This window comes from Cebus imitator, unplaced genomic scaffold, assembly GCF_001604975.1.
Source record: "Cebus imitator isolate Cc_AM_T3 unplaced genomic scaffold, Cebus_imitator-1.0 Scaffold474, whole genome shotgun sequence".
NCBI lineage: Eukaryota > Metazoa > Chordata > Mammalia > Primates > Cebidae > Cebus > Cebus imitator.
In genome coordinates this window covers 686,471-698,626 of record NW_016107789.1, presented here as the reverse complement: position 1 = coordinate 698,626, position 12,156 = coordinate 686,471, and the positions used below count along the sequence as shown (strand labels likewise).

General features: G+C 38.8%; 1 protein-coding gene across 13 annotated transcripts in view; it reads left to right on the top strand.

The window, feature by feature from the left end:
- Window positions 1-11,406, top strand: part of ITPR1 (inositol 1,4,5-trisphosphate receptor type 1) — a 354,903-nt gene extending 343,497 nt beyond the window's left edge. For 7 of the 13 annotated variants that reach the window (XM_017512637.2, XM_017512636.2, XM_017512635.2 and 4 more), the window contains 2 exons: window positions 140-301; window positions 10,047-10,602. In XM_017512637.2, the coding sequence (XP_017368126.1) occupies window positions 140-301; window positions 10,047-10,133 (249 nt within the window). In that variant the 3' untranslated portion in view covers window positions 10,134-10,602. Of the gene's footprint in view, window positions 1-139; window positions 302-10,046 lie in introns of all 13 variants that reach the window. The other 6 variants (XM_017512642.2, XM_037732852.1, XM_017512640.2 and 3 more) reach the window with 1 other exon arrangement.
- The last annotated feature ends 750 nt before the right edge of the window (window positions 11,407-12,156 follow it).

Sequence of the window (12,156 nt, the reverse complement as noted above, 5' to 3'; positions counted from 1 at the left end):
CACAGCACACTAGTTCTGCAATAGACAGAGGTAACCTAATGAGAGTTAGGTTAGGAAACATGGCATGGTAAGCTGGCCTTTGTTGTTTTTACCTCTAGAAGTGACTCAGTCTCCTCTCTTTTTTTAATGTGGATTCTAGGAAAGAAATCTTGACTGGTTCCCCAGGATGAGAGCCATGTCATTGGTTAGCAGTGATTCTGAAGGAGAACAGAATGAGCTGAGGAACCTACAGGAGAAGCTGGAGTCCACCATGAAACTTGTCACGAACCTGTCCGGCCAACTGTCAGAATTAAAGGATCAGGTAAGGAAAGGAAATCCCAGTCCCTACCCCCCGCTTCACTATCATCACAGCATATCTGATGAGGAAAAATCAGTAGTGCTTATGTTACAATGTTGACGGGCCTCACCTAGATGGAAAAGGGAATCGGGCTGCAGAGGACAAACCCGTTTACTCACTCCTTCAGTCTCCTCTACCCAACCGCTTTCACTGCCCTTTTGCAAGATAAGGTCACGGTGCTACTTTCAATGCTGCTCAGGACATAGTTTTAATGTGAAAAACAAAAGCAAAAAAATGGGAAAATGCTGACTACTTCAGTGAAGTCCTGTCCAAAAACCACTATGCATAAAGCTGTACTTTTTTACTTTATGCACTGGTGGAAGATTAAAAGCTATTTTTTCCTAGCCCTCAGACTTGTCAAATCTTCACCCCAGATATTTAAATTCAGCATCCTGGACTAAACCATAGTCACGGAAAAGCCCTTTTGGTTTCATTCCTTTCTCAGTGGCTTATTGAGTGACTATCATAGTACAAGAATTGTATCAGGTGCTGGGAATAAAACAGTGAACAATACAGACGTACTCCTGATCTCTCAGGGCTTAACCGTCTACAGAAATACTGCCCGCATCCTGCTTCCTATCCGCAACCTAAGTGCTTTGCCTTTATCATATGGATAGGAAACAGGATGTGGGTGGTATTGCGGGCAGAATTTAAATGGGAAACAGGGTGTTTCCCATTTAAAATAAGTTGTAGGGGACATATTTATACCAAATCCTTTGTGCTCTTTTTCCCACCCTTTTGACTCCATTGAAATGAACATGCCACAGTCACCAGGTGGTTATCTAGTGATAGAGTGCAGCTGTGTGCTAAGGACTTGTACCCTGGGTGGTGAGCAGACTCTGATTGGTTTTATTAGTGCTTTTCCATAAGTGACTGGGATAATCATCTTCCAGTCAGCATTGTATATGAGTTTTCGAAAGCTCTTTAATCAACTCCATAGACAAGATTATAATGTTGCACAGCAATAGGCGTGGGCCATGTCTGCACTGGAGGTAAGTTGCAAGGTATACCCACAGGTGATTTTTCCCTCTTATAAATACCGTAACTAATGAAGACCACATCTAGAATACTCTTACTGGAGATGCTTTACAGAGCATCTTTAATAATCATACTTTGAATTATGTTAATATTTCTTTTCAAACTAAATTATTCCAAACTGTGCCCTAAGATACCATTTGGCCTCAAGTTTTCTTTTGTCTGTATTAAGATGCAAATAAAAAAGACTAATAAGAAAAGAAGGCCCTATTTATGAAGGCTGTCTATAGCTCTGAGCTTGGTAGTGACATAAAATGAGTAATAACCTAAATAAGTAAAACAAACGAAGATCTAACTAACTAGATTACTTTGCTTAATACTAATGTTTTACCCCCACTGTGGGACACCTGGCAAGTGTTCTGCAGGCCTAAACTGACTCAGGAGGACAGTGGTGGCGACAGCTGCTCTGGCACCCCCCCCCACAACCCCCCATTGAGGTGAACTTCTTTGCGCATCCTGCAAGTTTTAGTTATCTTCTTCTCCCATTTGAGATGTTTAAATTAGGTGCCAAAAAATCTTACACTGAGCTAATACTTAAATAGAAGAACAGTTCAGTTCTCCATAAAATCTGGTGCCATTTTCCAAAGAAGCAGAGGATCTTTGTTCCACGCGCATGGGACTGGAATTGCAACAGTGAGGCATTCTAGCTTTCACGTGCCAACGCAACGGGCATTCATTCCTGCTGACTCATTACTGCTTCTCATTGTCACACTTGGAAGCCTTTGGGGGGTATGTTTCAGCTGATCTGAGAAACTGGGTATTACCAATTTACTAGAGAGTTTCTTAAAATGTATCTGAAACTATTAATGGGCATTCTTTGGTGGCAAAACCAAGCAACACCTCCCTATACTACCTGTCCTTTCAGAGCTAAGAATCTGTTGTTTTGTTCACATAGAGTGATTCTGAATCTGCTTCAGTGCACACCTTGCAAACCAGTGAGCCTAGTCAAAGGAGTGATTTGAGCTGAGGAATTAGAGTGAAGAATACAGGTATAGGGGAGTACCTGAGGCTTCAGATGTCATCTCACCTCATTCCCTTATTTTTTTGAGGAGGATACCAAAGGAGTCCAGAAGGTTTTTAGGCATGGCCAGGGCAGGAGCTCCTGATCACCCAGTCTGGGTGTGTGTGTGTGTGTGTGTTTTCATTTGCTTTGTTTTGTTGTGTGCTGTACTGTTTGCCTTTCATGGTTGACTGTTTAAATTCTTACTCTTTAAAAAAAAAAAAAAAAAACTTACAGTTTCAGAAGTCACGTTGCATCATACGCTTAAATGGTATGGTGGATCCATTCATTGTCATTTTATACAACTGAGAACAGTAGAGACTTGGCATTTCTAAAATCCAATATAAGATTATTTTGGTTAAGCCAAAGTTTTAGTTTAAACAAAATATGTAAAATTTGATTACATATGGACTAAGGTTCATTAAGTGACATTAAAACCAGTATGGTTTACACTGCTTGATTCCAGCCTTTTATGCATTTTTTATTTTGAAGTTGGCAGTTGGAACCACTCTTTAGAAAGCCCTTCCCCTGTGAATGAATTTGAAATTGAACTGTTTTTTTCTTGGAATATATTATAAGTTAAAAAGAAGCACGAGAAATCAGTAGTGCATTCTCAAGTGCTTTTACCAGGATTGAGCTACTCAAGTTTTAAGGTATCCAGAATTACAGGAAAAATTCTGCATAGCTCTTTTTTTTTTTTTTTTTGAGGGGGCAGGAGGATTTACATCTTTCCAAAGGAACTAGCCACTGGGTTTTTTGGTTATGGAACTTCCTACAAACATTTAATGCATTTGAGAATCAACTTGTTGAACAGATTGGAATTTTATTAAGATTGGTTATAGCAATCATAAAGGTTTAAAACCGCTTTACGTGCAAAACATATTAAAAAGTCATGCAGATATGTGAGAGAGCTGCTCTTTCTTAAATAGTAATTGTGAGAATTCTTGCTTTCTGGGGAAAAATCTTTTGAATTAAAAAATAAAAGCCCCACGAATGACTAGTGAACAAGAAACCTTGTGATATTTTTAAAAACAGCTATGAAAGAATACCATTCACTAGTAAAAGTGCTAGAAAACACAAGAATTGCTCCATTACTTAGTTTTTTGGGTTTTTTTTTTAGATTTTATGATTCAAAAATCAGCAGAATGGAGCAATGACAGCTTAAATGTAGATGACTTTGGTCTTAATCTTTACTGTTATTTTCTACTTTAGTTCTTTTATTAATCTACCAATTTGAGGGAATAAAGTTCTTGTGAGGATATTAGTAAAATTATGGTTAGTGGTGTCACTTCTATTATTGCCAAGAATGATTGGTTAGGATTGCTGTTCTAAGTACTACTTAATGATGCATCTCATCTTGAAGTGTCCCCTCCCAAGAGATTCTGAATACTAAATGTGATTCTTTCACATTCTTATTCCAAGGAGGAGAACTAATGTAAGAACTTAAAATGTTTTTTGCATGTTTTCTTCATAATGCGAAAGAGCAAATCCTAAGAAGGGCTAACTTCCTTGAAAATGTGACTGGCTTCCTATAGGATGGTGACCATTGTTTTTTGTTGCTAGGAATACAAGAAGTGCTTGAAAATTCAGATTAACATGTTATAGCATTTGGCAATCTTCATGCAAGAGGGTTATCTTGCTAACATTAACTGCTTAAGGACAGAAGGAATAACAAAAGATTAGAATAACTGCCCAAAGTTGGAAAATGGAATATTAAACAACCCTTCCTGCATCTGTGTTCCTTACACTATGCTGGGACCACAATAGAGGACTAAGTCAACAACTGCCCTCTAGATCCAGGAACCAGCAAGAAGGACAAAGAAGTAGACCTCTAGCAATCTGATACAGTATGAATGACTTGAGGCATGAATAGTTTCATGGAGCACAAAGAAGTAGGTAGGTAGTGGTCCTGTGTGAGGTTTGAAGTGAAGAATGAGTTTAGCTTCTGTAATAAAGCAGGTAACTTCTGAGCCGGCAGAGAAATGCAGTAGAGGGCTTCCCAGGAAGGGAATCATCATGAGCAACGGCATGAAAATTGCATGGCATGCTCAAAGAATGGCAGTATGTTCTGGTTAATTCCGTTCCTTCTTTTAGCCCCCATGTATGAAACACCTGTTTGCCAGGTGCAGCATTAGGTACTGGGGCTACAAAGATGAATAGATCCTATTGTCTGCCTTCAAGAACTCAAAGTCTAGAGTGGGAGACAAGTAAGCAGATAAATTATAATTAAACATGGTGAGTGTGTAACCAAGCTATGAACACATTGCTCTGGGAATGAAGAAAAGGGAGTGATTTGTTCATCTGATCTTCAGGAGAGGATTAGAGTAATTACCACAGAAGTCTTCTCAGAAGTGGTAATGTAGGAGCTTGGTTTCAAAGCATCAGAAAGAGTTGGCCAGGTAAGAGAGAGGAACAGAGCATTGGGGATCGACTCTAAGAATCTAAATGGTATCTCTACATTAATGTTAAATCAACATAATTGTATTCAAGGGATGCTTTAGTTTCATTTCTCAGTATTTGAGGCTCGTCATTCTGAGCATGACTGATTTTATAAGGCTGTAGAAAGTAATTGTGATTATTTGAGTTTCCTGGCTGTTTAGAATCTGTATAACTAAGACCTTACTGTCACATGAAAGCAGCTTTTCAAAGACTATTAAGATGTGTTATAAACCAGAAATGTGGCATTTGTGTGCTGTCAATGAACTTTCCTTCCTGTGCCAGCCTTTAATCATTTAGAGGCCAGACCGGCAGATTAAAATTTGCTTATTTCTACTGTATGCTTCGTGTTTTCATGAAACAATCTTTCAGATGTTTGGCTGCATCTGACTTGTAAAGCTACACTATTCTTTGCTTCTTGTTTAGATGACTCAAAAGGAGGAATGCTGAAATTCAAGCTAGTTTCTACATTCATATAGATGTGAAGAACAGCATTGCTGTAACTGTTTATCCTTAAATACATGGGAATTTTGAGATTCGGGGTTTTGTTTTTGTTTTGAGACTGATTCTCCCTGTGTCACCCAGGCTGGAGTGCAGTGGCACGATCTTGGCTCACTACAGCCTCCGCCTCCCAGGTTTAAGTGATTCTCCTGCTTCAGGCTGAGTAGCTAGGATTACAGGCATGTGCCACCACACCCAGCTAATTTTTATATTTTTAATATAGACATGGTTTTGCCATGTTGGCCAGGCTGTCGAACTCCTGGCCTCAAGTTATCTGCCCCCCAAGGTGCCGAGATTACAGGCGTGAGCCACTGTGCCCAGCCATTTTGAGGATTTTTAAATGTACTATAAATGAGACATCTTACACTACTCAAAATAGATGTTTCAGTATTAGAATTTTGAATACAGTTACCTTAGATTGATTTTTTTTTAATCAAGAGTCAGTTTTGTTTCAGATGTCGAGAGAGACTATTTGACAAAAATGCTAAGGATAGACTTTGGTCATTATATTTGTTTTAATATAGGTAAGAGTAACAGACAAGAATGATGCCTTCTAACAGGATATACAGATAGCATATGTGAATGTATGTAGGTGGGGCAGGTGTTTACGTAGATAGGTAGAACTGAACTAATAAAACCAGAAATTATGTGAGAATATGAACTAAGAGGCTGGGGCAAGAAATGTTGTCCTCAGTTTCTTATAGGTCAGATTTAGTTCTGGGGGGTTTTGAGGGATTGTTTTTCAGTTCTCTTATAATTGTCATTGGATGATGCCTGCTACTAAAAGACCAAACACTTTAGCAGTTGCCTAATTCCTTCTCATTTAGCAGTCACTTAAGTGGCAGCGATGTTGACTTAAATAACAACCATTCTGTCTAAAAGGCCATGGTTAATCAAAACATCAGTCAAATGTGTGCCTAGTATGCTCAGTTGCAGATAATCTTATCCAAGAGCTTCCCTCATTTGAGAAAAAATATATATATATGTACACAAATTATTTTTTAAAAAGTGTTCGAGTACTTACCCAGTGATCTTGGCCAGTTTTGGAGATGATCGGTGAAAAACCTCTTCTAGAGCAATGGTTCTCAAAGTGTAGTCCCCAGACGGGCAACATCGACATCATCTGTGAAATCGTTAGTGATGCAGATTGATGGGAGCTACCCCAGACCTATTGAGTCAGAAACTCTGTTTCTGATCTGTATTTGAACAAACTTCTGGGTGATTCTGGTGCATGCTTAATTTTAAGAACCATTCTTCTAGGGAAACAGAAAAGAACATTAGATGTAGAGCTGGTACTTAAAATGATCAGCAATATGACTACCTGAGCAAAGAATTGGCCACTAACCACATCAGTAGGAGCCTTAAGGTTAGGGAGGAAGGGTGGGTAAGGGGATCACTATCTTAAAAAGACAAATGAATAGGGCTGCTAACTGAGGTATCAGGTCACGGCTGTGGAAGTGATAAGGAAGCCAGGCCACCAACTGAAGACTCTTTGCTATAAAGTTTCAGAGCCGCCGGGCGCGGTGGCTCAAGCCTGTAATCCCAGCACTTTGGGAGGCCGAGGCAGGTGGATCACGAGGTCAGGAGATCGAGACCATCCTGGTCAACATGGTGAAACCCTGTCTCTACTAAAAATACAAAAAATTAGCTGGGCATGGTGGCACGTGCCTGTAATCCCAGCTACTCAGGAGGCTAAGGCAGGAGAATTGCCTGAACCCGGGAGACAGAGGTTGCGGTGAGCCGAGATCGCGCCATTGCACTCCAGCCTGGGTAACAAGAGCGAGACTCCGTCTCAAAAAAAAAAATAAATAAATAAATAAAAAATAAAGTTTCAGAGCCATCTTTAAGTTTAAGAGAAAGACTAACTGACAAATTGAAAAGTCAAGGAGAGCTGATTTAACAAACAGGGATGAAAATATGCATACATAAAAAGTCATCTCAAATACAAGTAGTTATTTAAAGCAAAATTACAGGGGAGAAAAAAGTCTTAATGGCCAACTTTGACATTCAACTTTGAGTTGAAAGATTGCAGTAGCTTTAATATAAGCTTTAAGTAAAGGTATCCTTCAGTAAAGGTTGAGCACACCAAAATTTTTTTTTTTTTTTTTTTTTTTTTCCAAAACAAGATCTCAGTTGCCCAGGCCGGAGTGCAGTGGCATCACCACTGCTCACTGCAGCCTCTGCCTCCGCCTCCCAGGCTCAAGTGATCCTCCCACTCAGCTTCCCAAGCAGCTGGGACTACAGGCGCGCACCACCATGCCTAGCTATTTTTTTTTTTCTTTTGTAGAGATGGGGTTTTGCTTTGTTGCCCAGGCTGGTCTTGAACTCCTGGGCTCTAGCAGCCTGCCCACCTCAGCCTCCTCAAGTGCTGGGATTACAGGCATGAGTCCACCACACCTGGCTGAGCACACTGAGATTTCTAAATCACTTTGAACACTTCAGATTATCCAAATTTAGCTAAGTTGTATTGGATTCCCTCTTAAAGTTACCTGCCAAGGGAAGGGTTGTGGGAGAAAAATCTGAACTAAACATCTGAACTATCAGGAAGTAAGATAAATGAATTACTGGAATTTTAACCTAATTGTGAATTTATTTCATGTGTCATATTAGGTTCTCCTTCCTCAGCTGAATCTATGGGTACAGTGTAGTGTGCAACACTTCCTCTAAAGATGTCACTCACCTAAGAAAACTTCAGAGGCTGGCTGGAATTTCCTAATGCAGTTCTTTATAAAAAGCTTTATTGGGGCCAGGCACGGTGGCTCATGCTTGTAATCCCAGTACTTTGGGAGGCCAAGGTGGGCAGAACACCTGAGGTCTGTAGTTCGAGACCAGCCTGACCAACATGGAGAAACCGTGTCTCCACTAAAAATACAAAATTAGCTGGGCATGGTGGCACATGCCTGTAATTCCAACTATTACAGGTGCATGCCCGTAATTCCTCCTGAGGCAGGAGAGTCGCTTGAACCCAGGAGGCTGAGGTTGCATTGAGCCAAGATCGTGCCATTGCACTCCATCCTGGTGAACAAGAGCAAAACTCTGTCTCAAAAAAAAAAAAAAAGCTTTATTGACCAGGTGCAGTGGCTCACGCCTGTAATCCCAGCACTCTGGGAGGCCAAGGCAGGCGAATCACAAGGTCAGGAGATCAAGACCATCCTGGCTAACAAAATGAAACCCTGTCTCTACTAAAAATACAAAAAAATTATAATGGCATGGTGGCATGCGCCTGTAATCCCAGCTATGCGGGAGACTGAGGAAGGAAAATTGCTTGAACCCAGGAGACGGAGGTTGCAGTGAGCCGAAATCATGCCACTGCACTCCAACCTTGGCAACAGAACGAGACTCCTACTCCAAAAAAAAAAAAAAAAAAAAAAAAAAACCTTTATTAAAAGCTACCTTTTGGATATACTCAGTCCTTGTAAATCTTCTCATCTAAATTATAACAGAGAAAACATTTCCACAGGACCCTAAAAATAGTATTTTGATTTGAGAGGATAATGCTAGTTATGAAGAAGAAAAAATAACCACATTAAAATTGTACCTAGGTAAATTAGTCTTGTTTTATGTTCTCTCCAGATATTTTGTACCAAAAATTAGTTCAAGTGAAAAGTGAGATTAAAGCATCTACTATGTGACAGATGCTGTGCTAGGAAATTTACATATAGCCTCTCGATTCTCCACCAATGAGCTAGGAAGTATCATCCTGATTGTATGGATGAAAAAACAGACTTTGATAAGTAAAATGACAAAACCATTAGAAAGTAGGTCTGATTTCAAAGCCTTTATTCTTTTTACTCTAATTTCTCTACAATTTTAGGAAGCTAAAAACATAGGAGTAGGACCTTAAGGCACTTGTAAACAACAATTTTATCTAACATATATATTTAGTATAGCCTTTTTATCTCAGTTGACTTGAATCCTCAGCCTTAAATCCAAAACTAAGACTAACTGGGTTAAGAAAAGTCTTAATGTAGAGGCAGAATTAAGTATGCCCTGAAATACCTAGAACAGATCTAGAGACCCATCAACAGGATCATATATTTAGTTCAGCAACCAAATGAATAGAATCAACCTCTTGTTTGGGGTTTTGAAAGCACTTTTTCATTTTAACTAGTCTTAGGCAATGGTCTCTCTCAGTATCTACTGGGAGGAGTGGGGGCAAGAAATAGATACCATGAATGGCCAGAGCATTATTTACAGCATTTAATCATTCTGGACCTCAGAGAGATTTGAGAACAGTTCTCCTTTTCCTAGTTGTGCTAGGTAATTTTTTCTCTCTCACCAACTACTCAAGAGTCATTGAAGAGAAAAATCAGGACCCACTCAAAAAAGAGTATGGACATAAACCGCCCTGCCTGTCAAACCTAGGATTCTAAACACTGCTTTTCTTGATAGTGTGGCGTGTTGTTACTATCGTACAAAGCCACCATTTTCCAATGAGTCTTCAAATCATTTGGAAATGGATTTGGGAAACAACAAAGAATCCTGTGCTTTCATTGTTTTTTGGCTTCTTTAATACTTCTGAATGTTACATTGCATGACGAGGCCACAGAATTTCCAATTCTGCCTAAGAAGATGCCCTTTTTGAAGTGCTGTGTGTTTGATATAGTGATGGTACACTATTTGTAGAAAGTGGGTTTCAGTATAAACCATAACCACAGAGGTAAATCTATGGTTCAGTGTGCGATTTGACGTGCAGGAAGTATCTGGGTCTAATGATGAAACTTTTTAACTTTCCAGATGACAGAACAAAGGAAGCAGAAACAAAGAATTGGTCTTCTAGGACATCCTCCTCACATGAATGTCAACCCACAACAACCAGCATAAGCAAATGAAAGAAAGGAATTGTATTTACCTTTTATAATTATTATTAGTGTGGGAATGGCTAATGAGTTCTGATTCACCCATGAAGGTTACATTTATGCTGAATACATTTGTAAATACTCAGTTTTATACTGTATGTATATGATTGCTACTCTAAAGGTTTGGATATATGTATTGTAATTAGAATTGTTGGCATGATGACATTTCATTTGTGCCAAAAATATTAAAAATGCCTTTTGTGGAAGGACTAACAGAAAGCACCTGATTTGCACTTGAACCAGATTATAGATTTAAAAGTATGACATGTATTTTGTATTTAAAACTAGAATAGACAGTATTTATGTTTTTTATAAAACTGTGCAATACGAATTATGCAATCACAATAAATTTGTAACTCCCGAGTGTTCTAAAGGGAGTGCACAACTTTGAAGCTGGTGTGTTAATACTATGTAATAAATGGTTAAATATCAAATGATGCTGCTGCCAAAATTATATTAATAGTGAGTTTGAGGCCCCTGGGCATTTTGTACCATGTAATTATCCTATGGTGATGCTGTTTCTCGTTGTTAGTGGCAGTAGTGCCTCCATCTCATAGTGATAATGCTCCAAGTCTATGAACTGTTAAATCAGCATTCATTTTAAGAAAAGCAACTTTAGTTTCAAAGATACTTTTAAGCTTCTAAAATGATCATTTAAACTATTTCTTTAAATAAGAGAGCCAAATTAGAGGCTCATACTTTAGCTTGGGAAGAAGATAATGAGTTTTTTAAAGGGAACTTTTTATGCAGTGTTCAGGATAAATGCATACTGCTAGCCAATCGGTGTCATCTCTTGGGTGAATTCTGATGTCACGTTATTAAGAGATGAATAATTGATGGTTTCTAGATTATCTAGTCCAAACAATAGAGGGGTTTTTTTGCTTCATCTGAACCAACATGCTACAGTAGCTAAGAAGTATTAAAACTATATACATCCATATAAAGATGAAATACGAACTGTCTCATTAGAAGTCATAGTTGAACACGGACATGTTATTCTTCTGAAAGAGCCACATTTTGGTTTTATTTCTTTGTCACACGATTTCTTTTCTTGATGGATGAAAAGTATGAAAGGAAACTTTTATATCTGTTGCCTAGTTTTGTACATGGATCTCATTTTACAAGAGAATCTCTCTGCAAAAAAAGTTTAAAAATGCATTGAAAGCAGAGTTCTGAACTGAGTAAAGTTTGTAAATGCATATATAAAAATATTTAATAAATGATGCAGAATAATATACGGTGACTGGCTGGTGGCTTTCATTTGGCATTTGTGCCTTAACTGCTATTCCAATTATATACTTTCTTTAGGATCGGTCTGAAGTACAATTGGTTTAACAGGTTAATTCAGAAAATGTTAACCTAATTATTGAAACCATTTGCTGTTGTTATGACATCTCTGAGGAGAACTATTAGGACAAACATTTGGGAGTATTTAGGACAACATTCATTCATTCTTCCGGGTTAATGACTGCCATCCACGCTGTTGGGAGCACCTACTAAATTTTCTGTCTCTTCTGCTTTCACTGGGGGATCTTGAGTTTGCTGTATGCAATGTGGAAGTATCGCTAACAGTTGAAGTTTGTTTTAGTTCATGCCCAGTAGTTAGGGTCCTTCAGTAGAGTGTGAAATGTTTTTACAGAGCCACCTCGCCTGTCCCAATGTAGTAAAACCTGTTCCCTACTCAAAGCAGCGCTTGCCCTGGTTGCTTTTTTTGACATGAATTTTCTCTGTGCTTTGGTAAATAATACCACCCAATGTTGGGAACTGGGTCAGGATTAAATTCCAGTTAAATGGCTAGTTTCATAACTAATGCTTCCACTTTATACATTTGATAACTTAAAAACAATTTTTTTCCAGTCAGTACAGCCTGTCTCCACAAAATTTTTCCATCGTAAGGCAAGCCCAAGACAGATACCTACTTTTATCTGTAAGCAAAATGGCAATCTCTGCTAACCCCCACAACGCACACGTCAGCCAGCAAAGACTTG